Source organism: Caretta caretta, chromosome 12 (genome assembly GCF_965140235.1).
Source record: "Caretta caretta isolate rCarCar2 chromosome 12, rCarCar1.hap1, whole genome shotgun sequence".
Classification (NCBI taxonomy): Eukaryota; Metazoa; Chordata; order Testudines; family Cheloniidae; genus Caretta; species Caretta caretta.
Window position 1 is genome coordinate 39,749,981 of NC_134217.1, and position 26,992 is coordinate 39,776,972.

Below are 26,992 nucleotides of genomic sequence, written 5' to 3' on the forward strand. Positions count from 1 at the left end.
TAACAATTAGCTTTCCAGGACAGAGCTGCAGCAAATGAAGAGTGAGCCCTTTCACCTTCTCCTAACACATGCTAACCTGGAAGACTCGCTTACTCCAACCACTGGAAATTCACTTGGCTCCTGACTCTGGGCCAAATTCACCATGTCAGTGGATATGGACCTATATTATGGTGTTCTCTAATAAACATCATCTTGTTGCAGTAGGTGTGATTTTTTCTGTGGTCTAAGAGCCTTCTAAAGGCAACTAGCTGAATGCAAAGACAGGTCTGCTGCTTTTTCTGCACTTTCATTTTGGAAGAAACTGTTTTAGACAGCAGGATCATTTATTTTTTAAAAAAAAGATATGACAATTAAAGAGTACCTTCTCACAAACAGAACTTGATCAGAGAAGTCTGCTCAGCTCAATCAATGCATTTCATCAGTAATAACTTAAGTGTCAAACACTTCACTCTCCCATTCTCCAGCTCCCCTCCCACCCAAACAAGTCACACCTGTACGTGACTATTTTGATAAACTTTTACACATAAAAAGGTGAGATCAATCTTTCCACTTGCCAAGACCAGCACTCAGTGTTTCCTTTTCAACAACGGTCATTAAAAGGTCACTGCCAGGTACTTTAGATCCAAAAAATAGGTTTTGTAAAAAAGAGTTTAGGGTTTACAAGATCTACCAACAGAAATGACTTCTTTTTTTAACCCAATGGGAAAGGTTTGGATTGCCCTTTTAAAATTTGCAACCCAAACTTTGTTGCTTCACTTTCTGGTTCTCCTGAACCAGCCCAGTCTCTCTATGCTCCATTCTAGATAAAGTGCAAATAGTAAACACGTGAGAGGAGTTAGATTTTTGAAATTCAATGATCCAAGGTGTTAACAGGGAGGAAAATCTGTTTCTAAAATAGGTTTCTTATCCTGACAGCGTCCCTTCAACTGTTCAGAAAGCTGCTTTAAGGGTTAGTAATTGCATCAGTTGTAGCTGGAAAAAAGGGAATCCTGACTAAAGGTCCTGACCAGTTAGTGCTGGAATTCTAATAAAATGTATTTAAATGTATAACTTTATACAGTAACAGTGTTCACAGAGTTTTTTAACCATGCTTTCTTTTTTAACCAAAAACATTTTCCTTTAAAAATAGGAGCAAGTTTAGCGCTCATGAAAGTGAGACGAATTGCAGTGGCTTGGACCGTACAATGCAGACAGGTGCTGTGTAGGAATTCCCACACAAAACCCCCTCCATGCACTTCCACCCTGACTGGCAACAACCCCTGCTATTTCAGCCTAGGCCTTCAAGCTCTGACCTCCAAACTGTGGTCACTGGGAGAGGAAGAAATAGAGCCTAAGCTTAGGCCCACAAAACTCACACTTGTCACTAGAGACTGGATTCAAACTCTGCCCATCAGAAGTGAAACAGTGAGTGCCTGGACTTGCATCACAGCTACAGAACAAGATCGGGGGAGAGAAAGAGTTTGCAGGTCTTGTGTAACCCCAGACATTAAAGAAAACACACTAATGTTTAAAGAGAACCCAAGTTAGGGATGCCTTTTCTTCCAGGAGATTTACAGGGCTGAATCCTGCTCTTAGATACAGAAGAGTAGGAGCACATTGAGAGAGCCAAAACACAGAGTTATGCTCACTCCTCTACCCAGGAGCAGAATCGGGACCACACTTAGGGGGACAAAGTCCTAATGAGTTATTTTAATTCAACGGAAAAGGTTTGTATTTCCCCTGCAAAATTTATCTAAGACCCTAATGAGGTTTTTACAGTTAAGTTAAAAAAAAATAAGGCCGGATCTGAATCTAAGTGGTGTCCCAGAATCTTAACCCCGCTCTTCTAGAGGGTAGAAGAGATCCCACTTTCCTTGGAGCATCTTGAGGACCTGCCTATACTAAAGAGATGTCAGCATCCATGATCCATAGGACAGGCTGAAGAAGTGAGTCACAGAGAACAAAGTGGAGGCATCTGTTTCTCTAGTCTGGCAGCAGGAGGGGTTTAGACCTTCTCACACGGTGGCAGCAGTGGGTGGAGCAGAGACATGCTCCTGACAGCTGTACTTCAAGCTGGTCCACAGCTGACTGTTTTGGAAACAGAACATCCTGCAGCTCACTTCTCCTAGAGGGATTATTTTCCCATGCTCCCCTCTATCCCCATTGCTCCAACATAGCCCTGTCTGAATGCTCTGCACAGTCCTCCAGAAGCTCCCACCCACATCCCTGCTAGAGCAGTGTCTATAGCAAAAGTGCCAGAGCGCCAAATCTGACTTATATGGAGTCCTAAAATGCAGCCCTGTCCTCCAGTTTCTATAGGATGAGGACAAAGCTGATCTGGTGAACTCTGTTCCTATTCACTGTGAAGAGCAATCAATGTATGCCCAGAGATCAGTTCTTTCTAGCTTGGAGAATATTGGGTTCAACAAGAAGGATTTGACATTGTAACCAAACTCGGGGCAAGCCTCTGGCTCCTGGAAAGTACCAGTGTGGCTCTGGCATTGAGTGGGGTGGGCACCCAGCTGTGCTAGGGGGAGCCTGGCTCCATTCTCCCTCATAACAACTCACCCCTTTAACTGCGCAACGTGCAAGTGCACCGTTCCATCCAGGCAAAAATATTAAAATTGTCCACACTTCTCTTTGCTCGGGTAGGTTCTCTTTAAACCCCTCTCCCATCCCCCACTTTTAAATCCAGCCCTGTTGGAGTCTCCAGCGTCATCCCATCCTTCGGCCTAGTAGGGAGAGTACCACGGCGATAACCTGCCACGACCCCTAGACAAGAACAAAAGCAGTATCAGAAAGCACAGGGTGGCTCAGGCAACGGTCTTAGGTCAGCGATTTAGTCAGTTACCGAATCAAAACTGTGTCTGCTCTTCAGCGTGGGAGAGACCTGCCGTTCGAGATGGCCCGGCTGCCCTAGGCCTCACACAGACGAACGAGCAGCATTCCTGGTCCTCAATATAGCCCAGAGAGAGCTCGTCTCCTTGCTCCCAAGCTGCGTCAACTCACAGTGTTATAGCCTGGTCCGCCCGGTGATGGCACCGCATGAGACTGGCTCGGTCGATTGCTGGTTTCTCATCAGCGGGGCACATGGGCCTTGATAGGCTCACCATCCATTTTCGAGGCAGCGGCGAGTGGCTCTGAAGGGAGCCCCTGTGCATTCCTGGGCTGGAAGGATGCTGGAGTGAGCGGAATGTACTAAAAGTTCAAGCCGCAGGGCGCAGGCCTGCCCACAGAACCATTATCTAGCACCCTGTGTCTTCAAAGTGCTGTGCAAGCATTTCGTTAGCACAACCCCACCAGGAGACTGAGGCACAGACGGGGAGGTGACCTGCCAGGTCAGTGGCAGAGCTGGGAGTAGAACCCGGGAGTAGCCAATTCCTAGGGCTGCGCTCAACTAGATCACGCTGCCTGCTTTCACTGACAGCATGACAAGGCCAAGAGGAATTCCCTATGCCACGGGAATAAACCCGACTATCCACAGTGAGGCTATAAAGCCGAGCAAGCCGTATCTAGCAATGGGAGCACTTTCATGCTGGAGAATCGGTCCCAGCGCTCATCTCAGTGTGCCTTGAAGCCAGCCATTCTTGGGTCACCGAGGTGGAAGGACATCCACAGGTACTGCACGCCCTGGGCAGCTGTCTCCCACAAGAGTCACTGCTCATTTCTGTCCCTTTCAATTGCAGGAGAGCTGCAGCCCGCAGGCCCTGCCAGGGTGCCCATGTTCACATCTGTGTGCGGCTCCAGGCCTCCCGCTTGCTATGTGGACACATGGGTGATGTTAACAGCATGTGACTGCCCGTGGGACCAGGAGAGGAATATGCTTCTAGTGCAGGCTTCTCTCTGAAGTAACATCCTCAAGCCCTTAGGAGAAGTTTCTGGCAGGAACACGCCCCCTCCCCTCCCCACCCCCGACCCCATCTCTCACCCCATGGGGAACACTACTCTGGTTTTACTGGGGGGAGCCAGAAGTATCAAGGCTTGTGTTGATTAACCCCCTGCTCCGCTTGCCCTTAGCAAGTCCTGTCTGTATTCTTGCACTCTGTCCCTTGCATAGCCCTGCCTCCTCTTCTAAATGGGACAGCTTACATGGACTGACAATTGGAGCGACTTCGAAATCAGAGTGGAAACCCACCCTAAACCAAGGAAAGGGATTACTGCAGAACAAACACGGCAGCAGCCAGCCATTAAAACAAAGAGCGCATTACAATAGAGAGGCAACGTGGGCTAAGGGAGTAAGCATGGCCTGCAGGCTGATTCAAGGCCAATTACTAAGGGCAAGCGGAGCAGGGGGTTAATCAACACAAGCCTTTCTCTCCCAAGTTTTCCCACCGAGCGAGGGGAGCACTTGCATAGCTGGCAGTTACCTGGGCCTCGTTTTCACTCCTACATCACCTAGATCTGTTCCAAGCAGGGCCAGGCAGGCCGCCTGGAGACTGAAGTGCCCGCAGCCAGTCTACGGTAGCACTCACACTGTTCATGGCACTGCAGGTAGCCATGGAGGAAAGCTCAGAGAAGAGTCTAGTGCAGATACAGGGAGTGTGCAGCTTTGGGGCAGGTGTCGCCACCTGGGTTTCCTCCTTTTGGAAAACGGGGATAAATACTCCCACCTTCTATCCCCCACTCCCTGGCAGGTGTAGGGACTCTGCTGGTGTTTGTCCCAGGCCTTAGCCATGGAAAGGGCTAGGTGAGTGCTTTGTGATATTCCCAGCCTCCCAGAGCTTCTGGAGTGCTGACCACCCAGCAGCTGGTCTGATAGGGACAGCCTATGCTTGAGACACCTAGTGACCAGGGAAAATGCCCTCCTCATGCCAATTGCAGAGCTGATTTTGCTACCACAGCGACAGGCCTGGAGACATCCCACACCAAACCCCTGCCGGGCAGGAGTGCACATGGGATTCTCCATTCTACTGCCGACCTCCTGTCAGCAGGGAACATCACTGCTCACCTGTACACTCTCCCTCGGGGTCTTGATCTCAGCACTCCATAGACGTTTGCCCTTTGAGACAGGCCCCCCCTGCTTGGAAAACGGCCCCTGGAGCCCCCACGGTCAGTTGTGCTGATACCTGGCATGTTGGTCCTCTTGGGCAGGACCTGAGACAAGTCAAAGATCAAGGAGTGGCTAGGACCCTCCCTGCCCCAACACTTAGAATCATAGAATATCAGGGTTGGAAGGGACCTCAGGAGGTCATCTAGTCCAACCCCCTTCTCAAAGCAGGACCAATCCCCAACTAAATCATCTCAGGCAGGGCTTTGTCTTCCCTCGCAAACTCCCTGTCACTTCCCTCGCAAACTGCGCGTCTCCCACTCGAATCAGAGACAGCGTATCCTGGGGTCTTGGTGAACCAATAGCAACAGCTTCCCAGTCTGGTATGGCAGGGAGCAGGGTTTGAAGGTGGCCATGAGTGCTACATTTCCCAGGCCCTCCCTGGCACTGAATGGCTCTCCCAGAGTGGAGCTGGCCCCTGGTCCCCAGAGGGCAAGGCCTATCACCAGACGGGGCAACGTCTCCAAGGAGGGAGGCAAGAGGCAAAACCAATGAAACAAATAGCAAAGAAGCTGGAGCCAGGCAGGAGCAGCTCAGACCCTGACTCAGGCCTGCATCCTGGGAGACCTGGAGGCATGACTCAGCACTGGAAGGCCTCCTTTTCAGCACCCAGAGTCACCTGAACCAAGTACAAACAGCTGTAGCCCAATGATATATCTCTTGCCCAGTCTGTGGTCCGGGTGCAGACCCCCGGGAAGCAAAGTGCATTCGGCAGGAAGGCGAATCCCTCCTTAGGTTCCTGGCACTAGTCACTCCTGCCTCGCACCTGTTGGACCCGGTGTCTTTACCTTGATGACCCGGCCTCTGAACATGCTCTCGTCCAGCTCCACCGCTGCCTTCACAGAGCTCTTGTCTTCAAACTCAATGTAAGCATACCTGGAAAGGGAAAGGAAGACAGTGTCTCCTTTGCACTGCAGCATCTGCTTGGGGAAGTCACAACACAGTAGCCCCCGCAGGTGGCCAGGTAACGTCACAGTCTGCTGCTCAACATGGGGAGTCTGTCCTGCCACTCTAAAGGCTTTTTCTTCAGATAACTGACTAGGCACCTCTCCAGACAGCACTGAGAGAATGGAGGGTAGCAGACCACACGAGACCCTGCTGCACCACGGCTGGCACAGTAGCCATACCTATCGCCATCGGTTCAAATTATTCAGGAGGTGCAATCAACCATTAAACAATGTTTACAGCACGACGGTTGCCAGCGTGCTTTCCCTGGGCTGGGATCTGGAACAGGTACAGAGAAGGGCTACTAGGATGATCCGAGGAATGGAAAACTTGTCTTATGAAAGGAGACTCAGGGAGCTTGGCTTGTTTAGCCTAACTAAAAGAAGGTTGAGGGGAGATATGATTGCTCTCTATAAATATATCAGAGGGATAAATACCAGAGAGGGAGAGGAATTATTTAAACTCAGTACCAATGTGGACACAAGAACAAATGGATATAAACTGGCCACTAGGAAATTTAGATTAGAAATTAGACGAAGGTTTCTAACCATCAGAGGAGTGAAGTTTTGGAATAGCCTTCCGAGGGAAGTAGTGGGGACAAAAGATCTATCTTGCTTTAAGATTAAACTCGATAAGTTTATGGAGGAGATGGTATGATGGGATAACATGGTTTTGGTAATTAAATATTCATGGTAAATAGGCCCAATGGCCTGTGATGGGTTTTTAGATGGGGTAAGATCCAAGTTACCCGGGAAGGAATTTTCTGTAGTATCTGGCTGATGAATCTTGCCCATATGCTCAGGGTTTAGCTGATCGCCATATTTGGGGTCGGGAAGGAATTTTCCTCCAGGGCAGATTGGAAGGCCCTGGAGGTTTTTCGCCTTCCTCTGTAGCATGGGGCACGGGTCACTTGCTGGAGGATTCTCTGCTCCTTGAGGTCTTCAAACTACAATTTGGGGACTTCAATAGCACAGATATAGATGTGAGGTCTTTTTTAGGAGTGGTGGGTGAAATTCTGTGGCCTGCATTGTGCAGGAGGTCAGACTAGATGATCATAATGGTCCCTTCTGGCCTAAATATCTATGAATCTATGAACCACCTGGTAAGCCATGCTCTAGACAACCCGCCTAGGCAGCATACAGCCCCCTGCACCAATCTGAAACCGAGCTTGCACCTTGCATTTAAGTGCAGCTCTCGCTAAACAGATGCTATTGAGTCCAGATTGTGACGGGGACTGAGCCTGCAGCAGAAGTTTATAACATGGTTAGAGCTAGGAAAAGCACCTGGAGCTAAGCTTCCCAGGGGATTTTGAATCAAGGAAAATTCTCCAGCTTCAATGACCAAGGAAATCATGCTATAGCTCTGAATCCCTGGCAGTCTTAGGCTCTGATACTGCAATTGATGGCACTTGGCTGGACTGCTGGGCCTGCACAGAGCCTCACTGAAGTCAGTGGGGATCTGCATGGGCAGTGAATTCCACCCACACGTTTCCGGTGCAGGACTAGGGCCTTCACTTGCAGGCTATCCAGGGCAGAGACCAACTTTATGGGTGTCCCATAGCACCGAGCACGTTGCCAGCATGTTCAGAATAAATCTGGACTCTCTAGAACACAGGGAGACAGCAGGCTCATGACTCTGCTATGCAAGAGGAGAGAAGCAGCAGCCAAGTTAGTTATAGAAATAAAAATATACACCTCCGTGTTAATGTAGAGGGGGGTGTTTACATGTAGGTGGCTAACAGTTATTCTGCAGATAGTGCTGGAGTATGTATGAAGAACTAGCTGGAGAGGCTGTCAGAAAAGCTCATCTCCCCTCCTGAGGGTAGTGGGCTATGGATTGAGACAAGTGAGTGCATTAAGCCATTATCTGGCCTGGAATATGATGGATCTTATGCAGTGTCCCATTTAATTACTTTGTTCCTCATTGGAGCGTACTCATGAAATCACACAGACCCGCACCCTTGTACAGAATATGCACAATCGCACCTATCGTGACCTTGCTTATGCTAAATCTGAACAGGTGTATGTGACAGAATGGACACGTGCCTCATTTTGCGCAATATATTTTTAAACAGTCACTTAAAAATACCCAGTCTCCCCGGGTTATATATTTAGGACACATGGCATTTTGTGCAGTGCTGCTGCCAAGCCAACAGAGGAAGCACGTGTTAAGAGCCCAATTGCCAGAGCCGTGCTGACACCATTCATTATATCAGTGAAGTATCGAAAGTTCAGACATGTTCTCCGCAGCGCCTTTCATCCCAGCTTGTGCCAGATGGAACAAGCGCATCAGCAGAGACAGAAACGACATTGACAAGTTTCCAGACAGGGTTTCAAACATCCGTAAGAGGAAGGAGTAAAGCACTGGGCTTCTGAGGTAACCTCCAAAACCAGACGTGCCAGGTCTGCAGAAGAGCTCTCTGCACCCAGGGTGGGTGGCAATAGCGGAAGAGGACAATGAAACAAACCTGAAAACCTAACCCAAAGCAAAGCTGGTCCTACAGCTGGTTTCCCTGAAGATGCTGGAAGTCAGACAGAGCTGAGGTTCCTGCAGGGATTTGATGATCCCAGCTAAAGACGGGAGAAGAAATAGGAGTGGCCCCCTCCCTAGTTAATGGGGCTCAGGGAAAGGAATTTCTAGAGCAAAGATATGAAGATCATGCATTGTGTTCTCAGAACATACTTCCCATCCCACCCCGAACTGCCACAATCCAAGGGTCCCTAGAGCACAGCACTGACCCTTTGGGATGTCCAGAGAATTTATCACAGAGGATGGTCACTCGGTTGATCTGCCCACAGCTATTGAAATGGGACTCCAGCTCTTCTGCTGTTCCACCGTAGTCCACCTGCAAAGACATCCCCATTCCATTCAGATGCCATCAAGGGCACATGCCCATGCCCTGCCAGCCAGCCCCAGAACCCTTCCTGTGAAAGTTTGCGCCAATCAAGAAGTGAAGCGGCTCGGGCTGCACTCATCAGCTTTGGCCTTGTCTTCCCCAAGGATTCTCAGCAAGATGCTCACTGGCACAGGGGTGACACTGGCTCACAAGGCCTCGTGTAGACCCCTAGCACCGCAGCAGCTCCTGAGCCTTGTGCTGGCCGCTCACTGCACCGGGGTGACACTCAGCCAGAAAGAATCAGACATTCCACTTGGAAACCTGAAGCGAAGCCATGACCATCCGATCAGGGAACAGGAACAATACCGTGTGGCCTAGCTAGTCCAAACAAAGCCACTTGTGTTTCTGAATATCCACAAGTGAGCCCCAGACCCAGGGTTAATGATGGAAATTATCAAGCAGATAAGTTTGAAATAAATTCAAGCCAGCGGCTCCACCCTTTCCCCTCATCGGAGGGGATGCGCAGCACGTCCGGTAACGAGTCATTCATCCCACTGTGCTCCTAGGGGGAGGGCAGGGACAGACAGTCTTATGACACATCCCACCCCCAGCCCATTAGCTCTACTGAGCTTTCTGCCCTGGGAACATCACCGAAAAGGGGGGCTCATCGTGGTTTTTGACCTCTCCCACTTACATTGCCCACGTAGATGGATCTCTGATCAGCCTCAATTTTCTCCTCTGTGGTCCTAGGAACGGGAATACCTGCAGAGGCAAGGGTTCCTTTGACGGTGCTGTTCAGAGAGCGAGCGACAGGGGGCAGTGGGGTTTCTGGCCAAGTGAGGTTGGTGCTGATGGGAGGGCAAACCCTGACAGCCCTAGAGACTGAATTACTAGCCCCTCAGCCCTTCGGAGCAAGGGGTCTCCTCAAAGATGAAAGACAAGGTGTCCGTTTATTCTCAGGACATGCTTCCTCCACGCATCACCCCCTGCCATTTCTGTCCTGAGCACCCCCCCAATCCTCAAATCTGCCAACGTGCCTCAGGCCCGATCCAAAGCCCACCTCCCCCTGTTCCACTCCAGGGCCTCTCTAGTCATGGCAAACCATGCAGTGGGTGTTACGGACAAACTAGGCGGAGGCCACTGAACTCATTTCACACGTGACAGCCGTATCTGAACCACGATCTCCAGAGGTGAGCGCTGAGTGTGTTGATGCCCTGCTAGGCCCAAGCCTTTGTTGAGGGAACCAGTCCTGCAGCCGTCTGTGTTTATTCTCTTCCTCATTTGGGGTCTGTCCCCCTTTGGGAAGGGGGAGCATTACCCCAAACATGCCACATTGTGTCCTTAGAGCATGTCATCACCAGAGAGGCGTTAAGGCCCCCCGCAGAGGGTGGAAGGTACAGGGGAGCGAGGGGTATTTTACAAGGACCTGCCATACAGGCTCAGACCTGTAACCCATCTAGCCTGCCTCTTGGAGTGGCCTGAGCTTTGGAGAGAGGCGCTAGACCCCGACCCCTCCACCCCCCACTGAAACAGCCAGCCCTGGGGGAAGGATCTCCCTAGCCCCAGGAGCTGGCTCGTGCCCCTAGAGCTGACCTGGCATAGCAGGAACAGCCAGATGATAGAACTTCGACCCTGGAAAGCTCCGGGTACTTGTGCCAAGCCAGCAGCTTTGGCACCAACAGCACCTTCAAAGAACTCTGCCCTCACGCCCTAAGCCTCAACACCCCAGGGACGAAAGCTGTATCCATCGCTGACTGAGGTTAAGCGACTTGTCCAAGGCCAGGCTCAGGGCAGAACCAGTTGCAGAACTGGGGACAGAACCCATAAGCCCTCACTCTGAAGCCCATGCTCAGTGTCCTAAGCCATGCGTAGGGGTCCTCCATCCACTCTCACACAGCTGAGACCCTCCATTCTCCCACTGCCTCCCTGCCAACTATGCCTTCGGAGGCAGACTAGGCCGGGGAGCCTTTGACACTGTCACTGTCCTCCCCCGCCCCGTGGCTAATGGGGATGTGGCACTGGCTGTCCCTTGAGGTCTCAAACACGGCAGCATTTCGCCCCGTGGTAGGAAATCCTGTCCCATGTGCCTCCCAGGTGTAGCTAAACCCTCAGCTTAACACCTCCCTTTGGGAGCCAACCCCGCCCTGGGGAGCTGCAGCGCCGTACCTGCCTGCGATCTCAGGATGAGGTGGTTCTTGGCCTCAGCCTGCAGCTCCTTGAGCCGCTCATCCTCCTCCTCCATCTCACGGACTTTGGCCTTGATGGCTTCCAGTTCCTGAGCACCAAACCCAAGAGACCGAGCACATGAGAACCCAGTGCAAAGAGGGGCAGCTGTGCAAGAGAAGACCCCAGGGGCAAGTCCCGTTTCCTCCCACCTGGCATCTGTCTTGTTTGCTCAGCATCAGCTCTACAGGGCAGGGCCTGTCTCATGGGGGGGGGTGAGGGTGTCTTTGCAGTGCTTGGCATGATGTGGTCCCGAGGGCGACCACGACACACACACACACCACCCCTTCGGGATGGAGGCCAGAGATGGCATCTCCCAGAGCCAGGCTTCATCCTGGGATCTCTGAGCAATGTACAAAGCTCCATTAATGAAGCCAGGGCAGAATTACCTCCACTTTGCAGGTGGGGAAATGGAGCTACAGAGCAGGGAGCAGCTCTGGGGATGTCCTAACCACTAGGCAACGCTGCTCCTCTGCCAGTAATCACTGGAAGCCCTGGCAACACAGCCCCCCGCAGCCTGTCTCCATCACCGCCCGGCTCACTCCATCTGCCTGGGCCACTGTCACGGCAGAACAGGGGTGGGAAGGTCGGGTCAGCTGGAGAAGGATGGCAGGTGCGTGTCAGAAATAAAGGGCCAACTACTACCCCCTGAGATGGGCAGCTCCTGTGGGAATCCCCTCAGGCTCGCACTCCCGCAAGATGCTATGGGCAGGCGGGGCCCAGCCAGAGGCCAGTTCCACCTCCTGCTGCTGCCTCCTTCCTTGCCCCATGAACCCTGGCTGCTGGCCTGAGACAAGGGAGGCTGCTGGGAGTAGCTGCTGTCTCCCAGCTCTGCTTCCTCTTGGGCTTACTGAATCACCTCCAAGTGTCTGGATACTTTCCCCATCAGGGGGTTATCTCTGGGGGGCGCCCTTCACCCCCTGCTCACGGGGCGGGCCTGAGCCAGTGCTCTGCTCATCCGCATTCAGCTCCACCAGCCCCGCAATGCACGCAGCGGGGGTGCCCTGCACTGCAGGAACTGCGTCTTTGCTATTCCTGGCTCATCCTGACTCGGACTCCTGAGTCCCCTGCAGGGGAGAGGGTAATAACAGGAGCAGAGACTGCAGCTAGGCCTGGCTAAGGTGCCTATCATGGGTGGCCGAATGCAGCCAGGCACCAGCAGCCAGTCTGGTTGGTTTTGGGGGGTCTCACCCTCCACCCCAGCGCATTAGGCCAGTGACTGATGCTCAGAGGAGCTGGGGCTGCATAACCCTCGGGTGAAAGGCTGGAGACGTTTGTCCTGGATTTAGCCATCCTCCCCCTCTAGACACTGGGCCCCGCTCATGGGCAGAGATGTGTAGTTGCCACCGGTCCAGGTCTGCCCACTTAAGGTGCCACCTTTCCCAACATGGGGACCCTCCCATGGGGGAAAAGGGGGGATGTGCAGCCACCTGAATCCTGCATACCTCTCCCCCACCAAGGAATGCTGTCAGGGGAATTGCATCCAAAGCTTGGGACTGGGGCCGTAGAGCAGAAGTTCCGAGGTGTGGGCTTAAAGGGATCTTACTGCAGCGGGGAGGGAGATAAAGGACTGGCTTTTACCTGCAAAATGGGCTCATTTGCACAGATGCTTTTAATAGGGCAGGGGCAAGGCTTATTTTTACCTAGGGTTAGGAAAGGTCGTGACATTTGGGCCCAGCGAACCCCCAAGAGAAGCAGCCTCCGAGCCTGGATTCTGCAGCACCGTTACGGTTTATCAGAACCGTACCGGACGTGGTCGTACCAAGCCCTCCGATAAAGGCTGCAGCCCGAGCGCATTGGGCTCACTCACCTCCCATTGCAATGCACTCACTCCGGGGTTGGGGAGGGGCTTGGTGAGGTTGTTAATTAAAAAGGAGACATTTCAGCTCCATATTTAAGCTTTGGAAAAACAAATCTAAGATCAAGAGAATTGTTTCTCCCCCAGTTCCAGCGCCAAGTAGCATTTGCTTGGAAGTAAACCCTTTCCTGCAGCATTGGTGAATATTTGTAGGGAGCATCGGGGCATTGTGGGAGAAAGCACGGGACAGCGGGGAAGAACAGCCCTGGGATAGCACGGGAGACCTGGAAATGTAAGACTGGCTACAAAGAGAAATAAGAGAGATCAGTTTAGTTGCACTAGCCAAGCCAAGTACCCAGCACTAATGGTGCAAGTTACACAGCCTGGAGGGTGAACGCGACGTTATCAGCTTTGCCGCTCAGGGGCCAGGACATTTAAATCATATTTTACTGTTAACTTTAAGACATTTCTGTGTGTATGAGTCTCTTTCCCAGGGTTATTTATGTCCATCCCCCCCCGAAGTCTGGTCACTGGCTCACACCCTCCCAGGAGGTGCATAGTGTGTCCTTGTTTTGGAGCAGCCCTCCCCGCAGCCAGCCAGCACTCTAACCAGTCTCACATTTGTTGAGTGACGTCATCTGGGGTTCGATATTTATCCAGAGTAGGAACAAACCTGGTTTATTGCTGGCCTGACGGTAGCACCCAGTGGCGCCAGGTGCTGCCCGTCTGCCCCATCCTAAAGAGCTTATGTTCTCGGGTCCGTCTTCACTGCGGAGTTAGCCTGGGCTCTTAGCTGGGGCCTGCCCCCACCCTCCTGTCCGCACACAACACTCTCTCACCCGAGCGCAGTGGTGCTTTCCTCCGGGGCTAGCTGGACAGGCTGGGCAATAGGCTAGAGCTTGGGTGCTGCTTTCACTTGACCGGGTAGGCCATGTACCTTGCAGTGAGGACACAGGCTAGATGCTGCCGAGCCGATATCCTCCAATGCCCTCCTGCAGTTCTCCCCCCTTGAGCCCAGAGGATGACAAGTTCCCTCCCAGTTCACTGGGAAAGAAGCAGAGCGGCTCAGCAGCACAAGGCGATGTGCCCCCAGACGTCTTAGCGACGCCTCCCGAAGAGCCCAGCATCCACAAGACTGCAGTAACTCAGGTGGGGCTTTGCAGTCTGGCTGCTCACGCCTAGCCAGGCTAACCCGAGCGCTGATCGCCCGAGCGAGCTCTGCAGTGAGGACACAGACAAAGGGTACGTCTGCACCGCAAGCGGCAATTCAAAACCGGGTGTATTCGTAACTCGGGTTAAAACACCAGCGAAAACCCGGCAACTCTTCTCAACTGGGGTTAGCTGCGCTGCCCCACAAACTTCAGCTGGAGCAGCTTATCCGAGTTCAAGCAGAGTTATTGGGTCTTCCCTGCGATTAGCTAACTGTGGTTAGCTAACCTCAGTTAAATACACCCTTTTTTGCAGCAGCAGTGACAAGTGACTTGCCCAAGGTCCCAAGGCAGGCCAGTGCCACAGCCAGGACCAGAACCCAGGTGTCCTAAGTCCTCCCTTGTCCAGTGTCCCAGTCACCAGCCCATGCTTTTGTAAAGCATCAAGGGGATGAAATTAGTGCCACAAAATCACATTCAGCCAACCAATGAATCACACTGCTCCCGAGCCTTGAGGAAAAGGTGTAGCAGAACCCCATCCTGCATCACCACTGTAAAGTGGGGGAGGGGGGTTCCCCTCTTGCCCCATGGCAGGTCCCTGGAAAGACACATCAGTGGTTGCAGCTCAGTGCTCTAGACACATACTCACCGGGTCCAGCACACCCAGCTCCTCTGCGCTGTCCCCCTCCAGCGGGCTCAGGTCTGAGTCTTCGTCCGCGGCCTTCTGCCGAGCTGCCATCTCAGCCATGTCCCAGGAGGAATCCACCCTGGCCAGGGACGGTGGTGGGTCCTGCCACCAGGCCCCGGAGGGGTCCAGAAAGAGGGGGCTTTATGGGAACCGTGACAAAAACAAAGAGAGGTTTCAAATGACATTTAAGCAGCTAGAGACGCTGGGTTCCGCTGAGATGCTGAAGCACTTCCCAAGTTTTCACCCACGCTCCCCCCCAGACATATTCACAAAGACCCCTCATTATCCTCCCTCAAATCCCTACTCTGCCACGGGCCCAACACAAAACTTGGCCCTGGTGTGCCGAGAGCACGGCCCCTCGTGCTGATCAGCACGGTCATTGTTTCCTTGCGCTCCCCCTTTGGTCTGTCTGGCTCTCTCTGTTAAGTCTCTGCTCTTATATTGAGCTTGTCAGCTCTTTGTCCAGCCCCTGGCACACTGGGGTCCTGGTCTATGACCCAGGCGGACTCTTAGGTACGATGGGAACACAAATCGTCAATACGACTAATCTTGCAGCTTCATCGGGAGTCTTGCCACTCTTGGCGTTTTGCCTAAAGCCCCAGCTCCTGGAGTCGTGAGGGTAACAGGAAAACTGCAGCTTACATTTTTTTAAAGTAAGTCTCCGGCCCCCCTGGCTGCTGAGAAAAGCAGGGCAATGGGAGCTGGGGAGAGCCAGAAGGCAAATAAAGAGAACCCAACACTGATTATTTTTTAAAAATCTCATGAGCATCTCATGACACCCACTCCTGAGTTCTGAGCGCTTGGGACTAGATATGCTGCAGCACCTTGCACGTACAACGGCTCTGAACAGGATAGGAGCTATGTATTTTCCAGGCCAGGCCAGTAGCAGCCATCTCTGTGCCCCAAGCAAAGGCAGGGCAACCTTGGCTTTTTGGAAGGCTTTAGACTCACCAATTGGGGCAAACTGTCCCCCACCCATCCCAGTGCCCCCCAAAGCCACAGGTTTGGCACCGTCACTGAAGCATGGCTGGGGCAACCATAGCCCTTTGCATTGCCAGAGCACAGGCCTGAGGTTATAACTAGGCAAGTGGATGCTTTCACCAGTGCCCGGGGCAAACCAGTCCAATGTCACCAGCACTGGAGGAACAGAAAGCAACAGGCAAATCTGGGGGACACCCCATTCCTGCAGCAGGGGGACCCTGCTCCACCCTTTACCTTGCTTGGAAGCCAAACATTTTGAGTGCTCCCCTTCTCACAAACAAACAAATCAACCCCCTGTAGGGAACCTGGAGACCAGGAGGAAGCTGCACCTGGGGCAGCCCCTGCCAGCTCTCCATTTGATACATCAGCAGCCAATCACAGGAAGCGGTGACCCACCCAGGGGCGGAGGGGTCCCAGCCCAGCTGGTGTGAGCACCAGAGCTCCCTGCTGGGGGGTGTCAGAGCAGCTCACATGTTCATAGGTTCCCTCTGCTGGGGGAGCTAGTTTGGCAGTACAGCTCCTTGGGTAGCAGCTTCTGTGCTTCAGAGTAGCAGGTTGGGGGTTCTAGACCCCTGGTGACTAGCTAGCTGATCACACAAGTGTCCTCCTCTGCCTTATTATTGGGGGTCACCTTACAGCTCCCATTCCCCTCTGGTTTCAGCGTAGCAGCCGCGTTAGTCTGTATCTGCAAAAAGAACAGGAGGACTTGTGGCACCTTAGAGACTAACATATTTATTTGAGCATAAGCTTTTGTGAGCTACAGCTACGTGCATCCGATGAAGTGAGCTGTAGCTCGCGAAAGCTTATGCTCAAATAAATTTGTCCGTCTCTAGGGTGCCACAAGTCCTCCTGTTCTTTTTGCATTCCCCTCTGAGCTGCTTGCAGGTCATGTCACTGCTACTTCCCGCCCTGTAAGGTGCTGATGCCTCTCTGCCCAGGGCTTTTTGGGGATGGGAGGCTTAGGTGGTGGAGGGAACTAAATCAATACTAGCATTGTACCTCTCCCCAGGAGCCTGCCTTTGAATCCAGACTGGCTCGCACCGAGATGCTTATGGCCCCCGAGACTGCAACGGGGATCCCTGCCAGCTGGGGTGGCCGTGCATTGGCAGAGCTACGTGTATGTGTCTGGGATGCTCTTTATTTGGGCCCCAATCCAGGGAAGCAGGTGTCAACTTCAAGCATCTGAGCAGCCCCATTGGGCTCAACGGGATTACTCATCTGGTGCTTTAGTGCACGGATGGAGCAGGGCCTTGGCCTCTGCTGTCTCAGCCCCGCCGCCAATACTGCTGTGGTAAGAAGCCTTTCAGCCCAGCATTTCCAAGCCAGTCACCAGGGCATCCGCCCCCGTGTTTGACACCAATGCACGGCTCCGGGCCCTGCACAGAACATTGCTGGCCCTGAAACGAAGCTCACCTCCAGTAGTTTTCGTACACAGACATTTAGTGTCCGTGGCATTGCGAAGCTCCCCTCTACTGTCAACACTGGGGAGAGGGGAGCTGGAGAGCAACGGGGGACTGCAGGTCAGGACTGAGATGCATTGAGTGAGGCTGCTGCGGTTCACCCCAGAGGTGGCTGCAACTCCATGGTGGAGGAACCAGCCTGCTATACACAGGGCTTATTCACCTGAAGCCAAAGTAATGAGGACTGTGGGTCCCAGCAGCGGCAAGCCCCCTGGCGGGGGGCAGAGCAGTACAAAGTGTCCGCCCGCCCTGCTCCGGAGTGAGTAGTGCTGGCTGAGCTGGGGGCATTGGCCTGGATGCTTGGGGGGGTGGGGGGGGCGAGTGCACTGGTTCACCACATCCCTACCGCCCTCACCATCGGCTCAGCCCTTTCTCAGGAGAACCAACACGGCCTGGCCTGGCCTGGCCTGTCTAGGGGTGAATCCCTCTCCCCTGAAATGGGCCCACTTCCTGCTCCCATTCCCCTTCCCCAGCTGCACTCCTCCTCCGTTTGCCGGTGCCAGCCCTCCAGCTGGTGGCTCTTGTTTCCTTTCCTCCCCCGCCTGGAGCAGCGGCCCCCTGCTCCTTGTTTCCAGATGTTTTTATCTGCTGCAGCAGCTGACAACAAGGAGATCCAGAGGTGGTGCCAGCAACATCTGACTGTTGGGCTCTCTGGGGACCCACCAGCAGGTGCCCCAGGGGGCACAGTTTGAGGATGGGGCTTACATGGGAGTTTGTCCCATATGTGCAAAGCGTGGGAATGCATGCTTGTCGGGGGTAGGGGCTGCATTGCAATATGCCCATTGTTAGCTAGGGATGGCGCAAATCCAGACCCCTTTGGGATTTCAGTGGGGGGTTCACACATCGAGGCCAGGAGCTGCCCCCATGGTTTGGTTGCTGGGCCTGGAAAGGGTCTCCTCTATGCCTGGTTTGGGCGTGACCAAAGTCTTGTGCATGGGTCACTGTTTCAAATGCTGGATGACTTGGGAGAGGTCAGAGCTGGCGGGTCTGGAGCCAGACTCCAGTGCACATAACCGGAGCCCTGCCTGACCCAATCCTGGACACCTACAAGAGCTCGTCCTCAGCCCAGCTCTGGTGCCACGGGCCTTGCCCCAGCCTTGTTTCATCTGCAAAGAGCAAAGCTGAATGCCGGTTAAGTTAAAAGGGTGGAACTTTATTAAACCCTGTGCACTGCTCTGCCCATGCGGCTGAATTGCTTCCCCTGTTCTGCTGGTGTCCTCTCAAAACCAGAGAGTCCCTCCAGGGAACGTTGGCCCTCCGACCCCGGTCCCACTGATCAGGATACAGTCCTCACCGCTATGAACAGGGGAAGTGGCCGAGCCATTCTGAATCAAGGTTTTCAAAAGCAACGAGTGATTTTGGGTACCCATCTTGAAACATCTTAAAGGGTCTTGATTACCAGTGGGTGGGGGATCATCACTGCTTGAAAACCAGGCCTCTAAAAAGGATCTCACATTGGGCACCAGAATCATTGGTCACTTGAAAATTGTGGCCTTCATGCTGGGTACAGCCAAGATACACTGATAGAACCCAGCTCCCCCCCTCGGCCTCCTGGTTTGGCACATCGCTGGGGGAGGAGGGCCGGGGCAGAACAGAACACAAACCACAGCAGCGGATACCCCTGGGTGATATTAAATTGTCTTTATTCCACGGATACAGAGTTAAGAACAGACATAACCTGAATCATAATGTTTACATCTTTCACAGGTCAAACATACAGTACACTTAGAGAAAGCAGGGAACCGCGCGGGGAGGGGGCAGCATGCCAAAAAACCTCCTATCATGTCATGTCTCTGGAATGGCCACGGAAACCCACAAACAGCAGGGAACGGGGTGGGAGGGGGGTGTGCGTGATTTCTGTTTTTTCCCCTCTTTAAACTCTTTTTCCACGCACGCCCATCAGTCTATACAAGCAATGCCTCCCCCACCCCCCTTTAATTCAAGTATTGCACAGTTTTACGAGTCAATCGCCTCCCAGCCCCCTCACACGGGCCTGGCAGGAGCAGGTTATTGGTTTCTGACAGGGCGTGTCAGCGGCTTTCGAGACTTTCGGCAGAGTCACTTCAGAGGTGGGGGAGCAGGAGCAGAACTGAGGGTGGGTCACATCCATTCGTGGGGCTCAGCAAAGTTACACGCAAGCTGGGCTGAGCAGCTTGGGCTCTCCTGAATTGCAGGTGGTTGGCTGGCTGGGTCACACCAGGGCCAGGGACAAGGGAATGTGCAAGGAAGGGGGAAATTCTGGGAGCACCTGGTGGGTTTTTTGTTTGTTTGTTTTTGGTAAGGAATCAGAGCAAATTCTCCTGGATGGCTGCTGCAGAGCCGCCTTTCAGAGGCTCAGACGCCAGATCTGGACGGGATCCCAGAATCTGCCGCTCTGAAGAGGCTTAGCAGAAAGTCTGAGAACCTGGGTTTGCTCTGTATTTATTTTCCCTGGGCTGTGTTTACGTCTGTTTTTTTGACACCCCAAGCAGGGGTGTCCTGCTGCTGTTCTCCAAAGCAATTGACAAGCCAAGAGATGGGCTTGTTACAAGAAACAAAAACACCCTCCGGCTCCCCCAGGTTTGCCTTACATAAAACCACCAGAGCACAGAGATGGGAAGAAGGGTCGCTCCTACCAGGTGGCAGGGATTGCAGCCCAGGAAACTCCTTCTCCTCCCATTCATTTCTGTAACTAGCGTACACATGAATTAAACTGAGCCCGGCTGAAATACCCACCCACCTCAGGCAAGCACCCCACCCTAAGCACAAAGGCCACAAAATTGGGTGGGGATGTCCATAAAGAAAAAAGAGGATCGTAAGAAAGAGGAAGAGAAGACCGGAGTACAATGTGTGTGTGTGTGTCTGTGTACACGTACAAGGAGTGTATGGTGAGTTCAAATGGGGAAATGGCCAGGAGCAAGACAGCTGCCCCAGCAGCACTGGCTCTGGTTTGCTCCTACAGAATTGATCGCACCCATGTAATTTCTGCCTGTGTTTGCTGGTAAGCGTGTGACTGGAAGGGTGTTTCTGGCAGTCTCAAGGAGACTGACTCTCCTTTGCTGGAACTGACTCGAAGTAGCCTAGGTGTGGGCTGGGGGGTATCCAAGCCATTAGACCCAACCAATTGGCATTTAAGAACTGTTGGTGCAGATCGCAGGTGCACCATGAGAAGTGCTCCCAACACCTGCCTCCCCAGGGAGACGCACACTTGCTGCTTCGCTGTTCACCCAGCCGTGCCCGTCCCACGCTCCCCTGTCCCGGGAGGCGGGAGCTAGTGCAGCCTGACTCCCGCCTGGAAGATTGTGCCTGGGAAGGACCTTGCTGCCGGGGCAACAGAGACAAGCAAGAGGGATTGGTAGGGGGCTGGCAGGGTTGATGGAGGAGGAGAGATGAGAAGAGCTGAGCAATGAGGAAGGATGGAGGGATACGATTCGAGTCCTACTCCACATCTATTTGATAGGGGGTAAAGCACCAAGAGAGAGATCACGGCGGCTGCGAGAAGAGAGTGTAACGAGCAGCAATGGGACGCTATTAAGAAAGGGAGAATACAGACTATCCGGAAAACCTGGCAGTGAGACGTGGCAGACCAGGGAACAAAACCCCCTCACTTGGTTATTTAAAACAGGACTAAGCAAAGCCCCAGTAAATGCACCATGTGGAAGAGTCTTGTCCGGACCCCGGCATGATCTGAACAGATCCTAAGGGAGTTCTTCCAGCTCTAACGTCTAGGATCACCAATGAACCCTGGCCAGCCAATCCAATGGCTGTGTCCAGCACTCGCATGCTGGAGCCGCGCTGGCATGAGGTCCCTGGGGTGCGGCTCTGCCCAGCTGGAGCAGGGCAGGTGGGAGATGCTTTGGTTTCAGCTTGGATTTCAATTTGGAAACTTGAGGGATGGGGCCAAGTTAAAGAGCCCTCCATGGAAATGGGTCCGCAGTGAGTCACGCTTAAAGCCAAACAAAATCCCCATCTTGCCGTCCCTGTGTCAATAAACTGCTCGGCCCCTTGGCACATGCTCTAAACTCTCTGATCCTATGTGCAACACAGGGCTGGGGCTCCAGCACCAAAAAAGAACCTGGCATCCTCAGGAGTGACCTGCAAAACACGCCCGCTTCCCTCTGCCCCATGGAAGCAGGAAGGTGACCTGAACGAATGCACTGCCATGCCGTGCCGAGACACACATTTATTGCAAATGATGAGCCAATCCTGCAGAGAGCCACATGCCCAATGATGTCAATGGGATTGGAGGACACAAGGTGCCACCCGAGATGGCACCTTTTGGGCTGTCCCGGATCCCAGATGCCTTTGTGCTGAGCTGCCCGGCGTTGTTCTGACCCCACCCCCTCTTTAGCCACAGAACCATCCATCACCCCTGCCTGGGGTTGGGCGCATCCCGTTTCTCTCCTCACTGCTCCATGGCTGCTGGAAGGAAAGCGGCAGGCGCCCTACCCCTCACACTCCTGCTGCTGCCCCCAGGCAGAGCTGCCATGGGGGGAGGGTCACCCCAGTTAAATATCTCCTGGCACGGGCTCCGGGAGGGGCGAAACATTGGCCCTTCCTTTTCTGATCATCTCCAGGGACTTCACAAAAAGATGCCCAAAGAGCCACTATCCAGGAGAGAAAAATATCCCAATTTCCCCTCCACCCGTCCCCCCAGTAATATGCATGGAGACAGCTCCTGGGCCCAGGAGTGTCAGCATTCCCTGGATTTTTGGCCTAGGTTAAGTTCCTTTTCCTACACAATCTGGGCCGCACTGTAACACTAGGATCCCTGCCATGAGGCAGGGTGGATATGCCGTGGAGTGGGACAAATTCTGCTCGTAGTGACATCCCTGCAAACTCCATGGAGACAAAGCACTTGCAGGTAAGTCCCTGAGAGCAGAATCTGGCCCACTGCACACACACTACACAATCTAACCATGCTGCTTTGCCCCAGTGATTTAAAACCTGCTGACATGGCCGTGGCTGAGGTTGCTGTTAATTCTCCCAGCTGTTGTATATTCCACTGGGAATAATATTCCCAGGCAATGGGAGGCAGAGGAGAGAATCAGGGATTAGCAGGACACAGGAGGATGAGGTGACCCTGCAAAACCCACACATAAGAAAGCTCTGACTGAGGAGGTTTAGCAAGAGCATCTCACAATGAAAGAGCCTGGAACCGCATGCATCCTCGAGCCCTACCCAGGGGAGTCAGCGAGCTGTTTTCTTTGTGCCACCCTCTTGCCCACGAGAGTTACCGCCTGGGAAGCTGCATGCTCCCATTGGTTTTTTGGCCACTGAAATACTCTATTTTAAAGCTTTCTGGTTTGGACTTCTGCAAGAGGCTCCCCTCACGATCACCTCTCCCCTCCTAGAGCTTTTGGTTTGAAGGCAAGCTTACTGAGTTCTTTTACAATGGGGTTATTTCCGTTCTATACAATTGTCGTCTGTGGTTTTTAAGCAAGTTGGAGGTAGAGAGGCAGGGTCCAGATGCTGAGCAGATGTGAGACGGATGGGACAGAGAGGCGGCCAAAATTCAAGCACAAGAGGAGGTTTAGAAAAATAACAAACACTAAGAATGGCAGGACGAACCCTGCAGGTAATTACATCTGAAAACTCTTATATATTACCTCTTTTCATGAAATATAAGAAAAATAGACAATATACATATATCACTTGATAAATAAACACAACAATTGTTCTTAGGGTGAGTGTTGCATGTCAGAAAACCAGAGTCAGAACCTAACGCTGGATGAATGAGGCTGCGGAAGGAAACAAACAGAAGCTACGAATTCTCAGGTTTGGCCCATTAAAAGGTCTTTGGCCGGATTCACTGCAAGCTACCATCAAATGGTTGGTAAACAAACCCCCAGCAATAGCTCCAGCCCAGCTAATGAGGGCAGCCACCGACTGCTTTGCAGCACATGGCTCCTGCAGAGGGACTGATCTCTGCATAGCTTCATCTTGGGCTTCAAGACTCAGTACAGGTCTTTCCTAGGGAGACCCTCTGTAATGCAGAGAGATCGGTTCACTGGTATTGCTGCTGGGACTGGCCTGCATCAAACAGCAAATCAGTTCCAGGGGAGGAAGTTCTACACTCACATATATTTACAGGCTGCTTTGTCCCTTGTACTGTGTCTCTCCTCCCATCCCTCACCGAGGGTGTGACCTTCCTCTGGAGAGCTGCAATTGGGACTTTGGAGGAACTGTCTCTTGGGGCTGGGCGGCTCATGGGTTGCTATTTTCCAGGAGAAGATTCTTACTAGCCAGGAATTCAGGCCTGCTTTAGAAAGACCACTTGCCTGGGGTTGGGGGAAGGTAAGGAAAGTCTTCCACAATTCCCCAGGGATGTAAGAGCTGCATTGCAGGCCAGGACAGAGAGCTAAAGCAAAAAGTCTAGTGCATTTTTAACTGCCCTTCCACCCCAGTCCCTGCTTCCAACAGCATTCCAACAGTGTCCATATTGTCTTGTCAGGACACGTTACCGTATAGGCCTGGCGGGGGAGAGGAAGGCTACAGAATGGGGGTGCTTCTGGCACTTGTTGGCTACTGGACGGGTTGAAATGCTGCCGGGTTCGCTGAGTTCAGAACTGGCAGGTGTTCAAAGCCTGAAAACTTTGGATGTAAGAACTGTGACTTCATCCTGCTCAAAGCCAATTGCAAAACTCTGGCTGGCTTCAATAGGATGGGATCCACGCCTGGTTCTTAAGATTTGATACCCCGATTGTGGCAGAGAGCTGAGACGAGGGAGGGGACAGCAGGGTGCATGGACTGCAGCGTTGCACTAACAACTTTCCTCAATCCCCACTTCCTGCCTGGGTCTGTCTTGCTTTGAAATCATAGAATCATAGGACAAGCCGGCACCAGCTGCAGAGAACCACGCGGCACCGTCTACAGCCATCCCTCAGAGGCAGTGAAAGTACACGTCAAACACAGCCCTCCACACTCTTCTCCAGGACAACCCGTCCCAGAGCCAAGACGACATGACCAAACGGCGTCAGAGCCACATCCACTGAGAGAAACAGCCACGAGCCCAAACCTGCTCCATGGGAACACGCCGCACATCTGAGGAGAGACACAACATGGTCTTTACAACTTCAGAGCAACCAGGAGGGAGCTTGAGTGGGGTGCTAAATGAACAGGGAGGACACACATTGGATGCGATGCAGCTAACGGATCCAGGGCTCACAACTAGAAAAGAAAGGGCAAAGCAGACCCAACCGCAGTGGGACTGAACAATGCCGCCTAGCCCTGCATGTATCCATTGTGCTAAACAAAGGACTCCTTGTTGTTCCAAAACCCGAATCGATGTTCTAAAGAATCACACAGTGCTTCTGAAAACAGTAGAAACAAGGGAGAGGTTCAGGGGTGCGTCGTGAGGGAGAGGAAAACATCCAAACATAGCCACCTTAGGGTTCTGAGTCAATCGCCCTCAGCCAAACCTCCCTTTGCAATGACTACTGACTGGGAACTTTTTATTTGAAATCCCTACTTTTTTAAAAACACACGTGATGGATTTTGCAACTCCGGAAAACGAATGCTCCTAACGAGCATGTGGATTTTGCGTTTTTTTTAAAACCTATTTCCTAAACTTTACATACTTCAGTGGTTTATCTTAATTTTTTTATTTGGCAAACGTCTCTTCTTTTATTATTATCATTATTATTATTTTTTGGACCTCTTCCAATACTATATACATTCACATTAACATACAATATTTGCCCTGACCATGGCTGGGCAGTCTCTAGCTTTCTCCCTTTCTGCAGTCGTGTCACTTTCCATATTGCACTCCCGTCCTCTGTGCGTTATACACGATGCAAGAAATGCAAAATAATCTACATTGTCTTTTTTTCCTTCTCTAAGAACAAGTGTTTGTTTGTTTCCTTTCTTTCCTACTAGTAACTGTTGCAAAATCATATGAGGGGGTGCGGGGTGGGAAAAGAAAAAGAGAAAACGAAATAAAATGACCCAATGACAATGTTCATCACAGGACTGGAGAAAACATCTGGAGAACAAGTAGACACAAAGCAAGGGGGTCTATCTACAGGCAATCGAAAGAGTCTTTAGAAGGGGAAAAACAAAAGGTGTCTTTTTTTTTCCTGCGAAAGGTTGAAAGGCAGTCACAAGATACTGGAGCTAGAGAGGTGGGGTTATGGAGAGCAGAGAGAGGTAGTGGAGGAGTACAAGAAGCAGAAGGTACTGGTGCAATTGCTTTCTGCTCACACTCTGACGAGCAGTGGAGAATCAACGACAGATTGTCACAGTTCTGTTTGAAATGATGCTCTCTCTGGAACAGGACCAGGATCTGAAGGTTCTTGTTCATTAGCACGCTCTCCTAGGCAAATGAAACACGTTTATAATCCACAGAGGGAAGGAGCACACAACGTTGACTCCCCATCACACACACACACACACACGCACAAAAGTTGTGTATCTTTTTTTTTTTGCTTTATTTTAATAAAATTCCTTAAATCCACAGATGCGCGTCCTTCCTCCTTCAAGGTATGCGTGGATGCTGAGAGTCCAGCACAAGAACCCACTCCACCCCACCAAAGAACGCAAGGAGTCCAAGAGCGCCGGCTTGCCTTTGGCCAGTCGTCGTGGTTTGGTTGAAAGGGATAAGTGCTGCTCCTTGTTTCACAAAAAACAAACCAAAACCATCAACCGAAAAAGTAAAAATAACCAACAACAGAACCAAAAAAACTTTGGCAGTGGAAAAAAAGTTTGGATTTTTTTGTTTGTTTGTTTTTGGATTTCCTTTGGAGCAGAGGTGAGTCTGGTATGTTCTTGGCTAGCTAGCAAGGTAGTTTACAGGTAAGCTTCCTTTACTTGGTTTTACTTTGTTTTGTTTGTTTTTTGGATTTTTTTTTTTACTTAAAGCCAAAGAGTTTGACGTTTTTATTTTTTATTTTATTTTATTTTTTTTACAAAAAAAAAAAGAAAAACGAAAAAGAAGAGAAGAAGTTTCTTGCCTTCTAAAATCGAAATCCTTCATCATGCCGTCCCCCGGCCGCACTGGGAGGGAGATTTCACACACACGCGCACATCTCCAGGGGGATAGAGACTGGTGGGTTTCCTTTCCCCGAGTCAAGGTGCGTAGAGTTTGCGGACAAATTCCTCGTCCGAAAAGAAGAAAACAAACAAACCGACGACGACGATCATAACTCCCCAAATCATAGAAAACCGAAGCGAGAACAGAGAAGATTGGTATTTGCCTTAACTCCACTTAAAGCCCAGTTTGAGGATCCGTGAGGATTACATGTGAGAGATCGAGAGGTCATTTGGAGGTCACAGAAGAGTCAGGTAGCTGAGGAAGTTGCATTGAATGCAGTTAGTTTTTCTTTTGGAGAGAAGCAGTAGCAGCAGTGACGTTCTGTAGGTTTCTCTGTTTCTTTCCCCTCCGTTGGCCGGCCGGGGGGTCGGTTAGCGTGACGCCGTTTCCAGAGGAGCTGGGGTGGCCGGCGTGCCGGAGCGCGACGCAGCAGCCGAGCCGGTTTCGCTGGGGCTGGCGGCCATGGTGGCCACGCTGGTGATGGAGGTGCTGACAGCCCCCACGTCCGGTTGAGCTGAGCCCACCCCTAAGCCCACCCCGGAGGAAGGGGCTGCGCCGGCAGAGGTCTGGAGGCCCTGCAGAGTCTGCCCACAGACGTGGTGGTGCTTCTCCCAATCCTTGTGCTGGCAGAAGGAGCCGCAGTAGCGGGCCGTGTTGCACCCACTGCAGGTCTCGCTGGCCTTGCGCCCGCAGTTCCAGCAGCTCTGTACGAGAGGGCGAAAGCAGAGACATCAGCGTCGGGGCGGTGCAGCCTGGAAGAGAGACCCAGCCCCGCTAGACACCCCCTGTGGGATGGAACCGTCCAAAGGATCCCGAGCACCCACTGAACACAAGAGACCTCGGTCTTAGGTCTTAGGTTCAGGCCCCCAAAGAGTAC

General features: G+C 52.2%; 2 protein-coding genes across 14 annotated transcripts in view; both read right to left on the bottom strand.

The window, feature by feature from the left end:
• Window positions 1-475: 475 nt before the first annotated feature.
• PABPN1L (PABPN1 like, cytoplasmic) lies at window positions 476-15,899 on the bottom strand. The gene is made up of 8 exons (XM_048816989.2): window positions 15,880-15,899; window positions 14,626-14,803; window positions 10,974-11,082; window positions 9,502-9,569; window positions 8,710-8,816; window positions 5,815-5,902; window positions 4,928-5,073; window positions 476-2,751 (listed from the first exon to the last, which is right to left on the bottom strand). Exons 1-8 carry the CDS (start codon window positions 15,897-15,899, stop codon window positions 2,712-2,714), a joined length of 756 nt encoding a protein of 251 aa, XP_048672946.2. The 3' UTR covers window positions 476-2,711.
• Window positions 15,900-18,731: 2,832 nt separating this feature from the next.
• CBFA2T3 (CBFA2/RUNX1 partner transcriptional co-repressor 3) overlaps window positions 18,732-26,992 on the bottom strand; it is a 110,587-nt gene continuing 102,326 nt past the window's right edge. For 11 of the 13 annotated variants that reach the window (XM_048816869.2, XM_048816872.2, XM_048816867.2 and 8 more), the window contains one exon: window positions 18,732-26,819. In XM_048816869.2, the coding sequence (XP_048672826.1) occupies window positions 26,487-26,819 (333 nt within the window). In that variant the 3' untranslated portion in view covers window positions 18,732-26,486. Of the gene's footprint in view, window positions 26,868-26,992 lie in introns of all 13 variants that reach the window. The other 2 variants (XM_048816881.2, XM_048816882.2) reach the window with 2 other exon arrangements.

What these genes read in the sequence shown, in the direction of transcription:
- PABPN1L (XM_048816989.2), bottom strand. Translation starts at nt 15,899, where the DNA reads ATGTTTGGCTTCCAAGCAAG. An exon ending in ATGTTTGGCTTCCAAGCAAG is followed by an intron (nt 14,804 to 15,879) that starts GTAAAGGGTGGA and finishes GTTCCCATAAAG; the next exon opens with CCCCCTCTTTCTGGACCCCT. An exon ending in TCAGAGGCCGGGTCATCAAG is followed by an intron (nt 5,074 to 5,814) that starts GTAAAGACACCG and finishes GACTTGTCTCAG; the next exon opens with GTCCTGCCCAAGAGGACCAA.